This window comes from Bicyclus anynana, chromosome 13 (genome assembly GCF_947172395.1).
Source record: "Bicyclus anynana chromosome 13, ilBicAnyn1.1, whole genome shotgun sequence".
Classification (NCBI taxonomy): Eukaryota; Metazoa; Arthropoda; class Insecta; order Lepidoptera; family Nymphalidae; genus Bicyclus; species Bicyclus anynana.
The window spans coordinates 4892718-4915823 of record NC_069095.1 but is presented as its reverse complement, the minus strand read 5'-3'; the positions used below and the strand labels follow the sequence as shown (position 1 = coordinate 4915823).

The 23106-nt window shown below is 37.8% G+C and overlaps 1 protein-coding gene across 4 annotated transcripts in view; it reads left to right on the top strand.

The window, feature by feature from the left end:
- Positions 1-23106, top strand: part of LOC112046233 (endoribonuclease Dicer) — a 67851-nt gene that overhangs the window by 5918 nt on the left and 38827 nt on the right. For all 4 annotated transcript variants that reach the window (XM_052884982.1, XM_052884981.1, XM_052884980.1 and 1 more), the window contains exons 6-27: positions 273-396; positions 1349-1544; positions 1927-2105; positions 2810-2946; positions 3423-3663; positions 4946-5068; positions 6082-6190; positions 6737-6842; positions 7904-8091; positions 8735-8850; positions 9830-9956; positions 11433-11719; positions 12278-12458; positions 12927-13012; positions 14000-14138; positions 14872-15086; positions 16609-16691; positions 17106-17202; positions 18214-18322; positions 20498-20679; positions 21236-21472; positions 22959-23094. In XM_052884982.1, coding sequence (XP_052740942.1) covers positions 273-396; positions 1349-1544; positions 1927-2105; positions 2810-2946; positions 3423-3663; positions 4946-5068; positions 6082-6190; positions 6737-6842; positions 7904-8091; positions 8735-8850; positions 9830-9956; positions 11433-11719; positions 12278-12458; positions 12927-13012; positions 14000-14138; positions 14872-15086; positions 16609-16691; positions 17106-17202; positions 18214-18322; positions 20498-20679; positions 21236-21472; positions 22959-23094 — 3398 coding nt within the window. The remainder of the gene's footprint in view (positions 1-272; positions 397-1348; positions 1545-1926; positions 2106-2809; positions 2947-3422; positions 3664-4945; positions 5069-6081; positions 6191-6736; positions 6843-7903; positions 8092-8734; positions 8851-9829; positions 9957-11432; positions 11720-12277; positions 12459-12926; positions 13013-13999; positions 14139-14871; positions 15087-16608; positions 16692-17105; positions 17203-18213; positions 18323-20497; positions 20680-21235; positions 21473-22958; positions 23095-23106) is intronic.

Genomic DNA, 23106 nt, shown 5'->3' with positions numbered 1-23106 from the left:
TAATCGAAGACCGGGAAGTGGGTCAAATTAAGATTCCAAAATTTGATTTTCTTACATAGTTACAAGTGGTTGGGTGGCTGCCATATTTTGGATTTGTAATGACGTTTCTTAGCTAGTCATGTATTGTAATCAGAACTCAGAGCGTGTGCAAAATTTCATCCTAATCGAAAACCGGGAAGTGGGTCAAATTAGGATTCCAAGATTTTCTTACATACATAGTTAGAAGTGAAGCTAATATAAAGCGTGTAAAAACTGTTATTTGAAATTTTCAGGACTAACAGCTACCCTTCTCAATGGCAATGTAAAGTTAAACAAAGTTGAAGAAATTTTACGTGAATTGGAAACAACGTTTCAGGCCACTATTGCAACTGCTAACGACATGGGAGAGGTTGCTCCGTAAGTCAATAATCTTTATTAAAGTCCGACCGCTCAGAGATTGCGTTTTTGACAGCTCGTGCGAAGGGAACAAACATATTCATTCAATTACAATTGCCTCGATTTTTGGACTCTCTCTCTAATTTTACATCGCCTACCTGTCAGAAACGCAATCTCGTGAGCGGTCGTACTTTATCAGCTTAATTAACTTACAACCTTTTATTTTTTAGTTTTTAAGATTAAGTATTGTCTGACGTTTTTTGATAGGGGCGTGGTAAACTCACACATCGAAAATATTTAAAACCTATAAATATATCCTGTGTCGTAACACTACAATAAATCAGATTTTTTTAATTCTTTAGAAGTTTAGCCCTTGATTACAATCTCACTGATCGTTAGTGATGATGCAATCTAAGATGGAAGCGGGCTAACTTGGTAGGAGGAGGATGAAAATCCACACTCCTTTCGGTTTCTACACGACATCATACCGGAACGCTAAATCGCTTAGCGGTAAGTCTTTGTCGGTAGGGTGGTATCTAACGGTAATTTTTAATAAAATAAAAAAAAAAAACATTAAAATCAATTCGCTATAACTGGATTCCGAGGTATTTATCACCATTTCACGACATGTTTTTTTGACGTGACAATGTCTTATAATTCGGTGGAGCCGGCTGCACACTCGAAAAAAGATGACGTCATGCGTCGTTCCCTCGCTATTTGGGTTGCCAACTTTTTTTTACAAGATATAAAGTATATTCTGGTCTATGAAGATTATTAAACAGTATTTTAGAAAAACGAACATTTTCTTTTGAAAATGCAACCATTTCATCAGTATTTTCTTATGACGTTGTCACGTTCAAGTATCTTAAAAATTAAAAAATCGTAAACCGATTTTACAGACAACCGTTATTTTTTAAATATTAACGATTGCTATCAGATTTCCAGAATTTTCAGATTTACATAAACATTTCAGGCATTCAACAAACCCTAAAGAAATACTACAGCATTATAGAAATCCTGCTTTGAACTCGGCTACACAGGAAGCCATAGCACTTTTGAAGGAGTTACAATGCATAATTATTTCTGTCAAACTGCCACACTCGGTAGCAAATCCTAATATCAGATTGAAACCGGGGCAGAGGGACATTACTGAGAAAGATGGAAAGAAGGTATTACTTTATTATTATTTTTGCATTTATTCCGTTTGTCAACGGAATTACGTATTACACAAGAATATTAAGCTAAATATTTTGCATGGATCGTGGTCACGACGGGACTGAAATTGCGAGATGCGAAGTTGACATCAGCTGTTAGGGGCAGAATTGATCTACCCTCTTTTTAGTTCTTTTTCTTTTTTCAACAACCTCGCGTTTTTGGCTGTTTAGGCAAACCACACTCACGACATCGCTTTTATTATTAGGCGTCAACGATCCATGCAACTGGGTCGAAATATCGACATTAAAAATCTCGTCGTTTTATCGTGGTATGTACCCGTTTAAATAATACTCATAATGAACAACCTAGTCATCATCCCTGTTATAATATTCACAGATAATAAAAGAAGTAAAAAACATGATTGAGTCTATGATATTGACCATAAACGAGATGGGTGCGTATGGCGGTGCGATCGGCATTCTGGCGTACGTGATCGCGTTCGAGAGGAGGAAGCGATGGGCGCAGTCCGAACAGGATGAGTTACTATTCAACGTCGCCATAACTCACTCCACTGAGTAAGTGGTAGATTACATCTGTACTTACTTCACTAGAGGTCTAAGATCCGGCATTAGAAATATATACCCTCATCTGTTATTCATTATTACTATGAAATAAATCTAATATTATAAAGCTAAAGAGTATGTTTGTTTGCGCTAATCTCAGGAACTACTGGTCCGATTTGAAAAATTCTTTCAGTGTTAGATAGCCATTTAGCCATCCATTTATCGAGGAAGGCTATAGGCTATATAATATCTCCATATTCCTACGGGAACGAAGTCCACGCGGGTGAAACTGCGCGGTATCAGCTATAATATGTATAATGTTAAACTGCACTTTACGATTGTGTACATAGTTCTAGATACATTTGTAAAATGGTGATTAATAAAAAAGTATATCCTGGCGGATTATGTTGTAGGCTCTTCTCGGACCAAGGCGCATTTGGAACCCTCGTAACTTTAATTTTAAGTTTCGCTCAATTATTATCACCACAAATCTAATAATATTAGATGTTTCAAAAAAGCCTAATTGAAATAAAATAATTTAGACTTTTTTCCGGCCTTAGCGGCCGTCTACTAACTATAAATTACCTCCTACGTAACTATATTTTAACTTTAAGTCAAGCTGTTTTCTATATTTCGAGACATTGAGTTTATGGATTTGATTCTTTATTTATGGGACATCCTGTATATAATAAATAATATACAATACAATTTTTTAGAGCACGAGTGGTTCTACTACAATCAATGGCGAAAGAAACCGGCTATGAACGAATTGTGAAACATTCATCAGAGAGAATCTTGCAGCTATTGAACATTTTGAAAGAATATAGCCCAGGCTACGTGGCTCAAGCGGGAGGTAAGTTACATCATCATTATCATTATTATCATCGATATAATGATGATGATGATGATGATGATAATGATAATGATGATGATGATGATGATAATGACGACGATGACGATGACGATGACGATGACGATGACTATGACTAATGACGATGACGATGACTATGACTATGACCATGACTATGACTATGACTATGACGATGACTATGACTATGGCCATGACTATGACTATGACGACGACGACGACGACGACGACGACGACGATGATGATGATAACTGGGTGGCTGGGACTAAAGGTTTGAAAGTGTTCTCGTATTTCCTCGCAAATGTACTATAAAACGTCGTATGACTTATTGCGCTTTGATAATTATAGCTTCTGCTTCCTTACTATGGCTCTCGCCTTTGGCTCGAGCTGCAATATCGCCTCGGCTGTAATTTTCATCTTATCGCACTTATGTCATAGTGTACTATAATATTTGTTTTCAGCTTTAATGAAAATTAATTACAACAAGAGTGCGCTGTCTGGGTTGATTCTAACCAAACAAAGGTTCACAGCCAAAGTTCTGTACAATCTTTTGAAGGATGTCAAGGAAGTGAATCCCATTGATTTTGGCTTTTTAAAACACGACTTCATAGTTGGATTCAATATAAACCCCTTTACAAACACCAGGGAGCAATATTTCACAAAGAAGCTTAACCAGCAAGCGCTTTTGAAATTCAGGAATGGGTATGTTTTTTTTTTCTTTTGCAATAGGCACGACAGTCTTTTAAATTAAAAAAAAAAGTCTTATAAATTGTATGGGTGTAAATTAAGAGTATACTAATAGTAAAGCAATCTTTTTAAAAGTAACAGGGTCTCTGCGATCATTACTTCGGAGCTACAGTTATTTAAAGGGTCATATTTGCATCATGTATTTTATACCCGTATTCCCGGATGTGGGTGTGTGATATCGCGGGGTGTCTCCTAGTGTTTATAAAATAGTAATGGAAATCATTTTAAAGGAGATGGTCCATTTCAGTACCCCGTATCATTAAAATTTAAAAAATACAAGGATTTTATTATAATTTATTAAAGTGAATAAATCTAACTAAATAAAAAGAAATAAATAAAATAAAAACCTTTTGAGTTATATCAAGATGGCGCTCTTGTAGCAACTATGACATGACAATTGACAGCTAACGTCAAATGGATTACTGCATTGAAAACGTCATCTATCCGCCATTATTACCTTTATTACTGTTGCATTTTTTGGGAGATAATGAATATTCGAATGAATTACGAGTAAATTCGTAGATTTGTATAATCAAAATATTTAAAAATATATCTTTTTTTTATTTCCGCTAGAGTACAATGAGTGATCCTGGGCTCCATACAATTTTGGACCATCTCTTTTTTGTACAAAAGAAAACCGATGCGATAAAAATATAATGTATGCCTGTACCGCTTTTGAAAAATTCTCATTTGTTTTAATATTATTCCCCGCTGTTCCCATAATACTATGGGATTCTGGAGATATCGAGGGAATTCGGTCGCCGGGGAATATGGGGATAAAATATAGCATAATAATAAAAGTGAAAAGTACGGCCTCCGTGGCACAGTGGTATGCGCGGTGGATTTACAAAACGCAGGTCCTGGGTTCGATCCCTGGTCCAGGTCTGGCTAGTATCGATAAAGACGTACCGCCAAGCGATTTACCGTTCCGGTACCCTCCGGATTCGGAGGCAGAGGTCATATCCAAAATATATCCAAATCTCTTTATAATAGGTATAGTCCAATAAGTGTAGGTAAAACTTGGACCTCTCAGTTCGCGTCTGGCACGTTAGGGTTCATTTATACGAGCAGCAACTGCTACCGGCGACTGCAGTCGACTGCCGTTGACTGCCAACGACTGCCGTCAACTGCCGTTGACTGCCGCCGAGACGTCGCCGACTGCAGTCATCGGTAGCAGTTGTTGGCTTGTATAAATGAACACTTATAAAGCTATTGAGACCCAACTGGACTTTTTCAGAAACTTAAATTGCTTGATATCTACAAGTGTATTGGAAGAAGGAGTGGATATACCACAATGTCTCCTGGTCGTGCGATACGATATACCTCTGGAATATAGGTCATATATGCAAAGTAAAGGTAGGTCAATTATCTCTAAATTGACTTCTCAAACATGCTTGGCCTTGAGCAATATTTTGACATTCTTCTTCGAGATAAATCGAACTTGCTTTACTGGTCGAGCAGCGGCTGGCAATAGTTGTATGAAAATCCATATCTGTCGAGTTTAGTGGCCAAATAAATTACTATGTTAAATCATATTTGTCGTGTAATTTGAAATTGGAACGATCTTCTACTCGCCAACATGGCGACCAAAGAGGTAACTTATCAAAGGTTTCATTTAAATTTCGATCTGGCTTGCAAATAGAAAGTTGTTAGTGAAAAAACATACTTTAAAACTGTTGTTATTAGTTGTTCGTCAACTTCGTCATTGGTTTTAAAATAAGTTGGTGTGATTACACGTAAAATTAACGAAAGCATCTTATCCCGACCATAGACTTTCCATCAAATCTTTGAAATTCAGAATCACGCCGTAGACACTAGTACATATAGAACAAACTTCAACCTCGTTAGAATTATCTTAAACCAGCATTATTCCAGGAAAATCCAAATTAACACACAATTCAGAACTTTTATTTAAAAATACAATTATTGAATTGTACATTCAATAATTGTATTTTTAAATAAAAGTTCTGAATTGTTTCTTGTGAATTTTAGTTTAGTTTCCGCGCATTATTTGAGGAAAGTACTACACAAGCCTTGGCCGCACCTAGGCATTGATGGACTTACATACGTGCGCCTCTACTTCGCTTCGGCCCACATTCACACGTTCGTCCATCAATGCCTCTTGTCGGCCGCTGCAGTAATGTAATATTAGATCCCAGTATACCTGACGACCTTCATCCAAGACGATAATATTTAATTTGTTATAAAACTTTTCATCCAATAACCGTCTCGGAATAGGTAGTCATGTATTGGGATTCTCTACTAAAAGGACCGCGGGTACAATATGACTTAATTTATAAGAAAATGCGTACATTAACTTTATTAACACTTTTATATATTATATGTATATGTATTTTTTGCATTTGTAGGTAGAGCTAGAAGCAAGGAGTCCAGTTATGTGGTATTAGTAGACCGCGAAATTGAAGCAAAATTTCGAAGTCAATATATAGAGTTTCAAAAAATAGAAGAATATGTACATAAGGTAAGTTTTATTTATGATGTTATGTAAACTGAGCGTTAATAATTCTGGGTAGTCTATTGCAAACTTAAACAACAATATTATTTGGTCTGACTTATACTAAAGCAATATGATGTGCAATGTTTACCAACAAACAAATTAGAAATGAAGTTACGCATGTGATTTCATAACTTATTTATGTATTATATCAAACTGAGCAAAAGTTTTATTTGAATTAATTTAGTAGTTTCAGCGTGATGCTCAAATAACAAAAAAAAATCACGGGCAGACAGACAGACAAAAAATCGAAAAAAAATATTTTTAGCTTCCGTATCGATTATATAATGCCCCCCGACAAAAATATTCAAAATATCTTCAATGTCCAGAATTCGACCTGTTACAGTTTTATTATAAGTTCTAGATGGCGCTAGTAGTATGTTATGCCACGGTAACGTTTGGTGTTACAAATGTATAAGTAAAATCTCAAATTACGAAGTAATGTATAAAATTTGACCAGTTTTATTAGAAGTATAAATATAGGTTTAATGTTCCAATGTTTGGTTATTGCAGTTGCTACACGGAAATCCACATGATCGCGATGCGCCTACAGAAGAGGATGTTCAGGCGGGCTTGTACAACGATGACGATGTGCCTCCATACTGTACTGAATCTGGAAGTTAGTTTTCTTTTTCTTTTTTAGTTTTCTTATCATAATGTCTCAAAATCTGGTGTATAATCATGAGGTGAACATGGATCTGAAGTCAACATCCTTATTTTGCAGTTGCAGCTATCTAGTTATATTAGCTAGCTAATTCGAAGCCTAGACAGACATGGTTAAGAATTTAAGATCAAATAGCCATATTAATAAAAGTAGATTAAGATTTAAAACTCTATTTATTGCAAAGTAAAGTAAACTTTTAGTAGTAGTGTTAAGGTAGTGTTAATTAGAAAACAGTCGGGACTTACTATATTGAATAGAATGATTTTCGTCTACATTTTTTTACAGGTCCCGACTGTTTTCTAATTGCTTTCTACACTTCTGGACTGAGCTTGTTTTTTTCTTTTCAGTTTTTGTATAATTTATGCAGTCGAGTTTTTTTATTTGTTTAATTAATTTATTTATTTCACACCTTTTTAGTTACGACGTTAAAACCCTTGATTTTGATACCCATGTTGCAATAGTAAAAAAAAAAAAAATTTTTTTTCACCTCGAGTCTATAGCGTCTCACAGTCGTCTTGTTGTTTTTTTTTTAATTTAACCTATCTAAGAACACTTGGGTTATTAAGACAAATCTAATGATATCTTAATTACGTAAATCCGTCCAGCGGTTTGGAAGACATGAGGTAATAAAGAATATTACATACATACATACATACATATATACATACATACATACATACAAGATACGCGCGAAAACATAACCCTTCTTGCAGTCGGGTAAAAAAGAGGGTATTTGATAACTTCAGCTCAGTTGTTTGTTAGGCAGTGTGAACACCGTCATGCTTCTAGTCGCGTTTAGTGATTTTGTGCAATAATTTGTTGTTGTAATTATTAATAATGTTTTATGTTATAATTATTGATCATAAATTGTTTACTGTGGGCATGGAGAATATGTCAGGCAGGGGAAGAGTGTCAAGTGTGTGAGTGTGTAAAGGGAAGGGAGGGAACCTACACCCAAGGTCACAAGTCCTGATACCTGCTTGAGGTGTTTCCTCTACCTGTACCTTTTGTTTCAGTTCAACTGAGCGGCACGGATGCAATACGCCTGCTATTCCGTTACTGCAGCCGCTTACCACACGATCAGTTCACAAATATCACGCCCATGTGGGTACAAGAGAAAATTAAGGAAAAAAATATGATAGAACTCTATCGTCTTATTACCATCTACATGCCTTTGCAATGTCCTGTCAAGGAGCCCATACAGGTATAATACAATGATTAATATATTTCTGACCCAGTTGCATGTCCCGTTGTGACCACGATCCATGCAACTGGGTCGAAATATCGACATTAAAAATCGACGTTTTATCGTGGTATGTATCCGTTTTAATAATATTCATAATGGTCTTAAATAGTTTATTATCGTTCTAATAGATTTAATTTTTTTTTAATATTTTTTGAGACGTGATTACATGAAAAGTTTTAATTTGTTTTTGACAATACAAGCCAAAACGCCTGTCGGCCATGATGGTCTATATTTCAACAGTTTCATGACGTCACTATAACAAATTCCTTTACAAACGGAGCGCTTGATAAAAATTTAGTTAACACTTAGTTTGACTGTTAGAGAATTTTGTTTAGTACATCAGTATCTTTGTGACGTCACAAAATGGACGACAACGCTTTTGACGTTTGGAAAATTTGAAAAGTACATGATTTTTAAATTAAGCATTTTATGAAATTCTTTACCTTTATTAATTAATGTCGATATATTTCGGACCCTTATTCCATGTACTATGCGAAATTATTATTGTTTATATTAAATTTGATATGATTCAACTACCCAATTATTGTATATCGCAGTCGCACTGACCGATCGACTAGCACTAAAGTTATTATTATTACAGGGTTTGCCGTATGTGAATTTAAAGACTGCCAAACGTTCAGCAGCTCTTAATGTGTGTAAAAGATTGCACGAAGTCGGCGAGCTAGATGAGGTGACTCTATTGCCGCGACAATACGGGTAATATATACTCGTACATAAAACTGTAGTATAATGCGACACAAAAGAGTAGAAAATAATTGAGGACCTTGTAGTTACTTATTGTCGTTCTTTTGGTAATCCTGTATAGTGACCATCTACTTGGGACTACAACTACCTTGATACTTGATAATAATTGATATATTATTCTATATGTCTTATCTTAAATAAGTAACTAACATAAATATATTTGTAAATATTTACATCACTATCTAGCCCCGAGCATCATGTTGTTAGTACCAATAACCGAGTACCCAGATAGCTGATTTTAATAACAATCAACCCATATTCGGCTCACTGCTGAGTTCGAGTCTCCTCTCAGAATGAGAGGGGTTAGGCCTATTGTCCAGCACGCTGGCCCAATGCGGATTGACAGACTTCACACACGAAGAGAATTAAGAAAATTCTCTGGTATGCAGGTTTCCTCACGATGTTTTCCTTCACCATTTGAGACACGCGAGATTTAATTTTTTAAATTTAAAAGAAAGTAAATCTCATCTAAATAAATAATATTTATTGTAATTCGTCTTGTAATTATCCGAATTTCCACTATGATTTTAATAATCTGATAAAACCATACTTCATAATAGTCAACTATCAACAATAATTGGTTGCTCTATATATGACATATCTTTGTGATAATTACAGTAAATGTGGTGTTGCCACATAGCATGTTTATTAGTTACATTTTTATAAATTTAAGTATAATACTTAACGTTAAGTGTAATATTCAGCGCATTGAATAAAGCGCCGTGCCGTGTTGATATTTCTATTTTACTTGAATATAATCTGGTGAAATCGAAATAAAAAAAATTTCAAAGATGGTGATGATGCCATACATATTTTTTTAATACATACAAATATATATTAAAAATATTTGCCAGATCTTTTAAATAAGAATTAAAATAAACAATGCTCGTCGATATTTACACGCAATAAAAATGATTCTATATTTTTTAAGAAAAATCGATTTCAACCAAGAAGATGTTAAAGTGTGCTTTCTCAATTGGAAAGACGAGGATGAGCACGTGGGAACGGACGTACCAAAGCCTGGCTTTAAGAAAAGGATGCGAAAACACCCCAAAGTTGTAAGTTTTTCTTTTTTTAGGGTTCAATATCCAAAGGGTAAAACTCGCAGACCAATAGGCTAGATCTTAAATAGATAAAAAACTATTTAAGATCTAGCCTATTGGTCTGAGAGTTTTACCCTTTCTTCTAGATTGAAAAAAAAAATCATTTTTTTGAGACGTGACGTTACATGAAAATTTTAGCTCTTAAATATGTTTTTGACAATACGAGCCAAAAAGCCTGTCGGCCATGATAGTCTATATTTCAACTGTTTCATGTCGTCACACTCACGACAAATCCCTTACAAACGGAGCGTTTGACAAATATATTAGTCAACAGTTGGTTTGACCGTATTAATATAGTTTATGGTTTTTTTTTATTTAATACTAGCGGACGCCCGCGACTTCGTCCGCGTAAAAATTGATGTAAACATATCTACCTCTACCTTGCCCTGCTCGTAAACCTACCCAACCCTACCCTACCCTACCCCTACCTTACTCCTACCCTACCGCTAACGCTAACCCTACCCTCCCCCCACCTTACCCCTACCCTACCCCTACCCTACCTTACCCTACCCTACCCTACCCCACCCCTTTCCTACTCCTCCCCTACCCTATACGTTCCATATCCTTCCCCTACCTCTACCTTGCCCCTACCCTACACTACCCCTACCTTATCCGTACCCTACCCTACCCTACCCTACACTACCCCTACCTTATCCGTACCCTACCTCTATCCTACCCCTTCCCTACCCTCAGCAAAATTGGTCCAGCCTTTTGTGCGTGGTGCAATGACCAAAAGACTAAAATTTCCCAAGCGACTTCTATGCTAATACTATAAAGAGGTAAAGTTTGTGTGGTTGTCGGGGGTAATCTCTGGATCTACTGGACCGATTTGGAAAATTCTTTTACCAATAGAAAGCTACTAAGCCAAATGGCTATTAAGCCAAAGTAATAAAAATTGTTTTCAAAGTCTGTAGTTTTTCCACTGCTAAAAGCGAAAAATGTAAATAACCATTTATTGTTCCTATCATTTATTCTACCAAATGTAATCGGTCCCTATGACGTTTAAGTAACTACAAATTTAGCATCCCGGGCTCCCCTACTATAATGCCGGTAGTAGTAATACATAATTACTTATTATATTTTTTGACGGCCTCCGTGGCGCAGTGGTAAGCGCGGTAGATTTACAAGACGGAGGTCCTAGGTTCGATCCCCGGCTGGACCGATTGAGGTTTTCTTAATGGGTCCAGGTCTGGCTGGTGGGTGGCTTCGGCCGTGGCTAGTTACCACCCTACCGACAAAGATATACCGCCAATCGGTTTAAAAACCGATTTAGCGTTCCGGTAGGATATCGCGTAGAAACCGAAAGGGGTGTGGATTTTTATCCTCTTCCTAACAAGTTAGCTTACATCTTAGATTGCATCATCACTTACCATCAGGTGAGATTGTAATCAAGGGCTAACTTGTAAAAGACTAAAAAAGAAATTGTTTCAGTATCCAAAATGTTTAGATGGTCCGACAAAAGGATGGCAGAACGACAACGTTTTGTATTTGCACGTAATAAGGTTATCCGTGGCGTTCAAAGAGCCCACCGATTCTCGGGAGCGGGTTTTATACAATTTGTTGCGACAAAAAGAGGGATACGGCTTTGTTACGAACCAGCCTTTGCCGATTCTATGCAGCTTCCCAATCTTCCTCACTGTCGGCGAAGTTAAGACCTCTCTAGAAGTGAATTACGCTAAGATTGTCATTACTTCGGACCATTTTGAATTGATTAAACGGTATGTTGCGAATTTACTTATTTAATTTATTTACGCATGTAATAGGCATTAAGGCCAGATGTACATTTTGAAGTGAAACTTCTTTAGGCGTATGAGGGTAAAATTTTTACAGATGTAACGTCACGCCGGTATGCAACGGGAGTGTCGAAAAAGAGAGAGGGAGGGATCGAGACCGTCAACACTTTTTATATTTTGATGACAATTAAATTCCTAAGATAGAAAGATTTATAAATTAGTTCGCCAAAGAAGTTTCACTTCTGACATGTGTACTTTGTACGCACGCATTTTTTTTTGTATTTCTTGGTGGTCATCATTATCAACCCATATTCGGCTCACTGCTGAGCTCAAGTCTCCTCTTAGAATGAGAGGGGTTAGGCCAATAGTCCACCACGCTGGCTCAATACGGATTGGCAGACTTCACACACGCAGAGAATTAAGAAAACTCTCTGGTATGCAGGTTTTTTTTTTAACACCGACACGATAATTTTATATATAAGATTCCTATATATAAGATATATTATATTTTTCTACATGTTACTATAAAAAATACAATTCCAGGTTCCATTTTTTCGTTTTCGACCAAGTTCTTGAAGTGGCCAAAAAGTTTCTCATGTTTGACGGTGCGGTCGATAACCTTTATGTGGTCCCCCTCAAAGTAGTGGAGGATGGCTACGACATTGATTGGTCGTTTATGGGGGGACACCCTGAGATAGAGCCTGTTACTGAGCCAGCTGTCAGTGTAAGTAGCTTTTTATCTTTTTATAGCTAATTTAGCTTTTTGTAGCTATTTATATCTTTTTTTTTAATATGACCAATACTCCCATTCCCTTCCAACTAGTCGGGAAAGACAGTATTACTCCTAATACTATACTAATACTAATATATTACTAGGTACGACAATAGACCATAGACCACGGCCCCTCGGTGATGAGACCGGCCGCTCTTACCGATGAGCTATTGAGACTTTTTAGTAGCTGTACTAAAGCCAAAAATTAAAAAAAAACTCAATGTTATTTTTTAATTTTTCTACAAGTTAGCCCTTGATTACAATATCGCCTGATGGTTAGTGCTATCTAAGATGGAAGCGCGCTGACTTGTTAGGAGGAGGATGAAAATCCACACTCCTTTCGGTTTCTGCACGACATCGTACTGGAACGCTAAATCGCTTGGCGGTCTTTTTCAAATAATGTAATTCGTAAATTTCCAGGATAGAGAATCACTGGTAGTTTCGAACGAGACTTACTTGAACGCAGTGGTTACTCCGTGGTATAGAGGAAGCATACTGCCAGACAGGTACGATATGGAATACTGACGTTATAGCCAGTTAACTTCATCATCATCATAATTATCATCATCATCATGTCAGCCGTATTGTAGGGACTACCTAACCATCACGACGCTGAGCCACATGCATTCAGCGAATCCTTTGCGACTCGTTTGATGTCGTCAGTCCACCTGGGCTCATCGTCGAGTCGAAGTCTAGCTAAGCTCGGAGTATCTCTGCGTGATAGAATCAGAAATGAGGATATTCGCAGAAGAACCAAAGTCACCGATATAGCTCAACACGTCGCGAAGCTGAAGTGGCATGGGGCGGGGCACATAGTTTAAATAGACGATGGACGTTGGGGTCCCAAGGTGCTGGAAAGACAACCCCCTCTACAAAGTGCCGTGTTGGTGGACTGACGACATCAAGCGAGTCGCAGGGATTCGCTGGATGCAGGCGGCTCAGTATCGTGATGTTTGAAAGTCCCTACAAAAGGCCTATATCCTGCAGTGGACGTCCATCGGCTGATATGATGAAGTACAAGCTAAGCTTTGGGGCTAGATAGCGATGTGTTTTATCCAAATAACTCTAGAGTATTAAGAGTATTTTACCTACACATAGACCGTGTAGATAGACGTTACATCAAATGAGTCAAAGACAACATTTTTAAATAAACTATCTGATATTTTTCAGAAGGCTGTAAAATAGAACCTACGCCTATATAAAGCGTACTCGTAAAGATGGATTTTATTTTATGCAAAGACAAGTTATCCCTTGACTATAATCTCACCTAATGTTAAGTGACGATATAGTCGAAGAAAGTAGCGGGCTTACTTGAAAAAGCTGCAAGTTTAGATACCTCAGACGGTATCTACGCCATATCGTACCGGTACGCTAAACCGAGTGGCGATACGTCTTTGTCGGTAACTAGCCACGGCCATCGGACCTGACTTTTCTCTGGCTGCAATTTTTTTCTGGTTGCAAAGAAAATTTAAATTAAACATTGATTTCTCTAGGTACATCGTTTCCGCTATACTTGAGTACAAGACACCGCAGTCTCGTTTCGAATCGGCTTCTTTTGAAACCTTTGAAGACTATTACTCAAGCAAACACAATCTCCAGATCTATGGCCCTAAAGATCAACCTTTGCTTGAGGTGAGGAAAACTGATATTTTGTTGAAATATTAGAGTATAACACGTTTTTACAACATTTTTCAATTCAGTGTCATCTACATCTTGAATATTTAACCGTGACCATGCATCACACCAGTGCATCAAATGTTCCTTCACGATGCTACAGATGACGAGTATGTTCTCTTTCATAGGGATACGTATGTGCATAGTACATTTGTATGCAAACTCAAAAGTTAGATTACTGCAAAGGAGAATGGCGAGGTTGCATGTATTTTGGGACTAACAAATAGAAGTATCGTACATAATGGAAACCCATTAATAGTTGTTGATCGTGATTAAACTAAGAAAAAAGCAAATGGTAACCAATCTTGAAAAGCAGGGAGAAAAAAGATTTATCTTAAAATTAGAAGGTACCCTATCCATGCATACGAATAAATGTGAATTTCATACTGAAAAACACTGCCGCTGACATACAACTGCGTGATTGCTTTATAAATACGACAAGGCGTTTCGGTCTCAGGCAACAAGTAGATAAATTTTACTATGCTAAGTATAGAGGTAATCTTGATTCCCGTTCTGTAAAATGTATGAGTGTACGACACTTCTGAATGTGACTCCCACTTTCGCCATCCTCCTTTACATCGAATATCTTGGTAATTTGTTGAGTACATAACCTTGAGCACATGTTTAGTGTATTGCAGTGATTTTGTTGTATAGCCGAACTGGCATATAAAAAACGTCATTCCTTTGACAGGTGCGAAGTATCAACTCGCGGATGAATTGCCTGCTGCCGCGCGCCGCGACCATCAACGCGTTGACGGACAAACAACGGAAACTTGTCTCGCATGCTCAAGGCGATGACAGCCCTCGCCGCTTCGACGAGATATTCGTGCCTGAGTTCTGCATCAAGGATGAGTACCCTGGCGTCTTGTGGTACAAGGCCATCCTGCTGCCCAGCATTGTGCACAGGTTACTGATATTCTATAATACAGTATAAATTCTTATATTTAACCAAATTGAGTTGATGACAAGCAATGCAAGCTCTACTCGAGCGTTGAGGATGGCAACAATTCTGACCGCTTCGATTAGATATTCGTGCCAGAGTTTTGCATCAAGGATGAGTACCCCTGCGTCTTGTGGTACAAGGTCATTCTGCTGCCCGGAATTGTGCATACTTGTACAGGTTACTGATATTGTGTAATACAGTATAAATTCTATATAGCGATCTTCTATTTAACCATATTGAGTTGACAAGTAACTCGAACGTTGAGGATGTCAACAATTCTAACCACTTCGACGAGATATTCGTGCCAGAGTTCTGCACCAAGGATGAGTTCCCTGGCGTCTTGTGGTACAAGGCCATCCTGCTGCCCAGCATTGTGCACAGGTTACTGATATTGCATAATACAGTATAAATTCTATATAGCGTTCTTCTATTTAACCATATTGAGTTGACAAGTAACTCGAGCGTTGAGGATATCAACAATTCTCACCGCTTCGACGAGATATTCGTGCTGGAGTTTTGCACCAAGGATAAGTACCCTGGCGTCTTATGGTACAAGGCCATCCTGCTGCCTAGCATTGTGCACAGGTTACTGATATTGTAAATAGCGTAGAATTATCAGGTTATGATATCATCACCACCACAATGGACGTCCACAGCTGGATATAGGCCTTTTGTAGAGACTTCCGAATATGCCTGAGCCGCCTGATTAGTGACTCCCTGCGACTTCCGAACATGCCTGAATCGCCTGATATTAGTGACTCCCTGTGACTTCCGAACATGCCTCAGCTGCCTGGTATTAGTGACTCCCTGCGACTTCCGAACATGCCTGAGTCGCCTGAAATTAGTGCCTCCCTGCGGCACGATAAATAATTTCATATATCTATAGTCGGGTTACATTTTTTATATGAACACGCTTTGCTACAAGGTGCTAATATTTTTGATTATAATTAAAGTACAAGTAATGAAAATTAAGCTTTTCTACTCCCATTTCGTAATTTACTCAATACAAAACCTCAAAGTAAATCACAAAGCTATTTACTCCTTTTTATAATGTCATTACTACATGGGTAAACCGTGCTACAATTATCTTTTTTTAATTTTTGAATAGTTCCATGTCATTGGCTACAATAATTCAGGCTTTCTTCTAAGAGACAAAATTATTATAGGAGGACACTAAATCTAGAAGGCCACACGGATACAAAATCGAGGCGGCCATGACTAACGAAAATATTATTTACCAAGTTTTGTTAATTCTTTTATTTATTTTTTAAAGTTTTATGCCAATACACGTAATTAGCTATTATAGCACTCGTGCTGTCTATTGTGCAATTTGGCTTCGCCTCAAAAATCACTTCTTCTACAATGGCCCTCATTTTTTGGTATATATATTTATGACCAATGTTCCCATTCCCCTCTAAATAGTAATTACATGACAGTGCCATAAATAACTATTCCTTAATTAAAATGTTTTATGTAATTCCTCAGATTGTCAATGCTATTGTCGGCCGAGGAACTCCGCGATCAAATTGCAAAAGACACGATAAAAGGTTACAAACCGTTGGTCAAAGGTAAATCATTTCTCTGATAAATATTTTTTATGTTTTCATCTTTCCACTAGGTAGGACTTATTTATGTAGATATAATTAATTAGCTGTAACTTACTTTTATTTTTACTTTTAGATGTAATTATATATAATCACATTAATCAATAGGACATTAATGAACATGAAATTTTGTAGTTTTAGAATAGTTTAATTTTAAACTTTTGACCGGAAAACAATGCTGTATATACTTTTAAAAGATGGCTTCCTGTAGCACTAGCATTAAGATTTTCCCATATAGTTTATGAAAGATTCTGGTTGCCATTGTTGGTATATCTCATCTCTCTCCAATTCTGGAGGGGAGACTCGTGCTCTTACTTATTGATAAGTAAATAAATGTCACTTTTCAAGCGCACCAATAGCGAACGATCTTCGTTTCAGGTGAAGAATGGCTGCCTATAGAAATAGACCTGCATATGGCCGTTAAGTCTTTACTATCCAATATTGAGGAACCAACGGCAGTCAACAGTATAGACAGGTAAATTATAGTTTCACCCTACACGAAGACGGGGGTAAAATATAGCTATCATTCGGGATAACGTATTCATAAGATACTAATGGTTAAAGAATTTTCAAATCATTTCGTCCGTCCTATTTAATAAAAACAATCAAATCTATATCAATAGCCTAGATATGACACTCACAAATAAAATATTTTTTAATATGGTCTAGTAGATCCAGATATTATCTACCTCTACCCTACAACCTCACAAGCGCACAAACTTTACCAAGCAGCGTCTTTTTTATTTTATTCTTTACAAGATAGCTCTTGACTACAATCTCACCTGATGTGATGAGTGATGATGCAATTCAAGATGGAAGCGGGCTAACTTTTGAGGAGTAGGATGAGAAATGAAAGGGGTGTGGACCCTTTCAGTTTCCACACGACATCGTAGTGGAACTCTAAACCACCCTACCGACTAAGACGTGCCGCCACGTCTTTGTCGGTAGGGTGGTAATTAGCCAAGGCCGAAGCCTCCCACCAGCCAGACCTGGACCATTTAATAAAACCTAACTCGACCCAACCGGTGATCGAACCTCGGTGGTCTTGTAAATACCACGCATACCACTTCACCACGGATGCAGTCGATTGGCCGTCGTCTCGTCTTCGCCGCCGAAGGTTGAGTACGCTTGAGAAACGAGGTCCCGATATCTGACGTCACCTGGACGTGGGCTTTTTAACCCACTATCTCGGGGTGCCCGACTGAGACACTAAGGCCAAAACACACTTCCAGAACGGCCCTCTAAGCCTAGGTCCGAGTCTCTGAGGAGGTGCCCTTAAAGAGTCATTCCGCCCACATTTTCTGGCTCAGGCCCCATCAGGCGATGCTTCTGCGCTCACCAAGCACATATGTTTGTCTTACGTATCTCGTGCCGTGCATCTTTAGACACGCCGAGCTGGAACCCAAAACTTCATAGATTAGTCACGGAACCAACGAGATATTTACAAATAAACCAAATAAATTATATTAAATAATATGCCCAACAGAATCAACAATCCCATCGACGCTGCACCAAGAACGCCTAACATTATGTCCGTAAAGGAAAGTGTGTACCAACTGCAAAAGAAGAAACTCACTAAGGAATATCCGTGGGACGTAAGTTTATTTCTATTTATAACTATACAAAATATTACAAAAATGTGTTAAACTGCCTCGGATAGAGGTTTTGGCACTGTAAGAAGATCGTTATGACGAAATTTGCAAATCATTATTATTGGGGAAAGTACTGCTATAGAAGCACGATTGCGATTTAATCTAATAAATACATATTTATGGTACAGATTGCGCCAAAGGAGATGGTCCATTTCAGGTCCAATCTTGCACCCCGTATCATTAAAATTTAAAAAATACAAGGATTTTATTAAAATTTACAAAAGTGAATAAATCTAACTAAATAAAAAGAAATAAATAAAATAAAAATCCAAGATTTTGAGTTACATCAAGATGGCGCCCATAGAGCAACTATGACATGACAATTGACAGCAAACATCAAATCGATTACTGCATTGAAAACGTCAATTTCCGCCATTATTACCCTTATTAATGTTGCATTTCTTGGGAGATAATAAATATAATTTCGAAAGAAAGTAAATTCGTAGATTTGTATAATCAAAACTAGTTAAAATAAAAATTTCTTCTTTTATTTCCGCTAGGGTACAATGACTGATCCTGGGCTCCATAAAATTTTGGACAATCTCCTTTTAATCTGCTCTGAACACGAGACGTATGGTTGCGGAGTGTACAGAAACATATCCCAAACTAATATTAAATACTGAAATTAACATTTTTAGCATGTATTCCAGGAATATAACATTTGTATGTACCTAATAAACAGTTGTTGTATGTAACCAAAATTCGATCCACATTTTCTCTTTCAGGTTTTTTAGTAAACTTAGAGGCATATGCTTTGTTAACCTTTGACTAGGTAATTATGGGTTATTCTATACACACTTGCTGATGTAGAGCACAGTTGAATCTAGTGCACTTCTATAATGGACGAGGAGCCTGTGAGTGCCACACCTTCGTCATTTTATGAAAGCTAAAAGTTTGTCATCTCATGTTCCTACCATAGGCAAGTATAGACGGTAGGTGGTTATTGAGTTTTGTACGTGGTTGCTTTGGAAGGTAGCAGATTTTATGGGTCTAGAGACTTAATTATCTAAGTATAATATGTATTTTTTGTAAATATTTTCTATGGGATGTCGTGAACCATGTCCCTATTTGCCAGCTTAATGGTAACTCTTTGCTAACTACCTCTAAAGTTTTTCGAAGAGTTGCCAAGAAACTAAGTGACTAGCAGCTGGGGTAAACAAAAAAAAAACACAAAACTTGGACGTTTGAGGGTCTGAACCCTTAAAAACTACGACCTCACAAAGCCAAACTTAAACCATAATTGGCTATCTTACTTACCTATGATAGAAGTTGATACTCTTTCAGTATTTTATAAAGACGAAGTTCTAGCTTTCGTAGGCTCCCAATCTATACCTAAGTAGGAATTAAAAAAACACATCTGTAAGTTTTAGGCATAACTCAAGTCAGCTGTATGTACTCGTAGAAGTAGTTTCAGTTATATTAAGTTAGAAATTTTTAATCAATTAAACCTTTGTAGTTATGTATCGTTTTGAAGTGATAGACGGATATTTTGCGGAATTGTGGTTTGTCACTCGCAGGGCTTGGAATCAATGCCTAGGTCAGTTAAATTGAGATATTACTAATCTCTAAGTTCCGGTCCACTAGGAGTGGGATCATTCGGGAATAATAATTGTAATAAGTCGTTTAGCTACGTTTTTATCTATAGGATGACAACTAGCCAAAGCGTTATTCTATTTTCATTTTCTATTTATTCTATATTTAGTATTCTTAATCTATTATCCCTACAAATACTTATTCTATTTTCGGAAGACGATTTGTCAGTTTTATATTTTATCAGATACCTTCAGATATGGGTAGTAGATTCAACTTGTACCTGTTCCGAATAAGCCCGCTTCCTTCTTAGACTGGATGATGCATCGTTACCAGATGAGATCAGATGAGAGCAGTCAATGGTTAACTTGTAATAGTTAAAAATAAAATCTATCACATTTAGCCCTTAAGACACGGACTTACCTAGTTTAAGGATCAGGATGACATTGTAACTTCTGTACTGAGTATTTTGCAATATACTTTTCTTTCACATTTCTTATAGAGACTACAACTGACAACACAATATGCTTGTGAAGCGTTGAAAGATAAATACAGTTAGTTTTATATAATCATGTTTGTATTGTGTAGGAAAGGAACGAACCGATCGACATTGATCGCACCCTGTCCACGGTGACCGTTATGGATATCGAATGTTTCGACGCGTTCGTAACCGCGCCGCTTCATGCGGAGGTCGCCACGAGCCCTTCTCGAGTGCTGTCGCCCCCGAGGGTTGTGCCTGGCTCAGCGGCAATACTACCACCGCCTGTAAAGTGAGTATTTTTTTTTTGGGCTTTAAGTCTTAGAATCTTCATCATTATCAGCTACGATGGACGTCTACTGCTGAACATAGGCCTCTTGTAAAGAGTTTTAAACATAAAACACCTCAGTCTTGTCTTGTCTGCATGCATCACTGTTTATGCTTAATGTCTTCAGTCCACCTAATCGGAGGTCAACCGATGTGGGGTCGCCACTTAAGATTTGGTTTCATAAAACTAAAATATATTAGGTAGGCTTTGATTAGGTAAGGATTAAAAAATGCGCCCAAAAACACTTCAAGTAAGAGATCTTTATCTGTTTAATACATTCATTTGGGCGATAACATAAATATGGATATTACACTCATGCAGGCGATTTTCCGTGATTGGGGTTTACAGCTCAGAGTTAGAAATCTTCGTAGAAAATTATTGTCAAGAAAGCGTATTCCAACAAAGTTCTTATTGTAAATCTAAGGTCACCATTCATTAAAATCTACAATGCGAATATCGACGTATGCGTCACCGAATAGGTGCAATACTTTACGTTTGTGACATTAAAATTTGATGGCAGGTACGACGATAAAATCGCGATTCTATCCAAAACGCCCACAACCCGAGGTCCAGAGCTTCGGGACATCGTAGCGGCGCTCACAACGATCAACTCTCACGATACGTTCAACTTGGAACGCGCCGAGACCTTGGGAGACTCCTTCCTCAAGTTTGCGGCGACCTTGTATCTGTTCCACAAGTTCCCAGCGCTAGATGAGGGCCAGTTGACGAATATCAAAGGACGACTTATTGGCAACAGGTCTGTAGTACATTTATTATGTCAATAGTTGTTTACTAAAGTGTCGGGACTTTAGGAGACTCCTTCTTGAAGTTCGTGGTCATCTTCTATCTGTTCCACAAGTACCCAGAGCTAGATGAGGGCCAGTTGACGAATATCAAAGGACGGCTTATTGGCAACAGGTATGTAGTACATTTATTATGTCAATAGTTGTTTACTAAAGTGTCGGAACTTTAGGAGACTCCTTCTTGAAGTTCGTGGTCATCTTCTATCTGTTCCACAAGTACCCAGAGCTAGATGAGGGCCAGTTGACGAATATCAAAGGACGGCTTATTGGCAACAGGTATGTAGTACATTTATTATGTCAATAGTTGTTTACTAAAGTGTCGGAACTTTAGGAGACTCCTTCTTGAAGTTCGTGGTCATCTTCTATCTGTTCCACAAGTACCCAGAGCTAGATGAGGGCCAGTTGACGAATATCAAAGGACGGCTTATTGGCAACAGGTATGTAGTACATTTATTATGTCAATAGTTGTTTACTAAAGTGTCGGGACTTTGGGAGACTCGCTTCTTGAAGTTCGTGGTCACCTTCTATCTGTCCCACAAGTTCCCAGCGCTAGACGACGACCAGTTGACGAATATCAAAAGGCTGCTTATTGGCAACAGGCAAATACTATTAGTATATTTAAGAAATCGAAAGTTATGTAATGTCTGGACTTCTGGACGATGCGTACAATGACAACTCGAAGGTAACGTTCTACTTGGAACACATTGAGATATTGGGCGACTTTGTATTTGTTCCACAAGTTCCCAGAGCTAAATGAGGACCCCTTGACGAATATCAAAGGACTACTTATTGGCAACAGGCAAATACTACGAGTATATTTAAGAAGTCGAAAGTTATGTAATGTCGGGACTTCTTAACGATGCGTTCAATGACAACTCGAAGGTAACGTTCTACTTGGAACGCGTCGAGACATTGGGAGACTTGTATTTGTTCCACAAGTTCCCAGAGCTAAATGAAAACCATTTGATGAATATTAAAGGACTACTTATTGGCAACAGGCAAATACTACGAGCATTTTTAAGAAATCGAAAGTTATGTAATGTCGGGACTTCTTAACGATGCGTACAATGACAACTCGAAGGTAACGTTAAACTTGGAACGCGTCGAGACATTGGCAGACTCCTTGAAGTTCGCGGCCACCTTATATCTGTCCCACAAGTTCCCAATGTTATTAAGTCAAATTTATATGTGAGGATTTCAATTTACTTTTATTCCGGGGAACCCCGGGAACCCAAGTATACATGGGTTCCCGGGGCTGACGTTATATGTCGCCGGTGGGCATTCCTCTTATGTCTATTTCTCTTTGCTGGTCTAATTTCGTCTATATTTCTCTTCACTGGTCGCACAAGCACCTCTGATCCTGGTTTCGAACCACGTTGAATTTAGTATTTAAGATCAAAGAAACAAACAGTGTAACATTTGCTATTTTTTTTTTTGTAGGAATTTGTACTACGCAGGCGAGCGCGCACAGTTAGGCGGCCGTATGAAGGTTGAACAATTCAGTCCAAGAAGAGACTTCGTTGTTCCCGGCTTTGCAGCTCCACCGCAAGTTGCCGACTTTATCGAAGAGCGCTGCGTGAGTGATTCG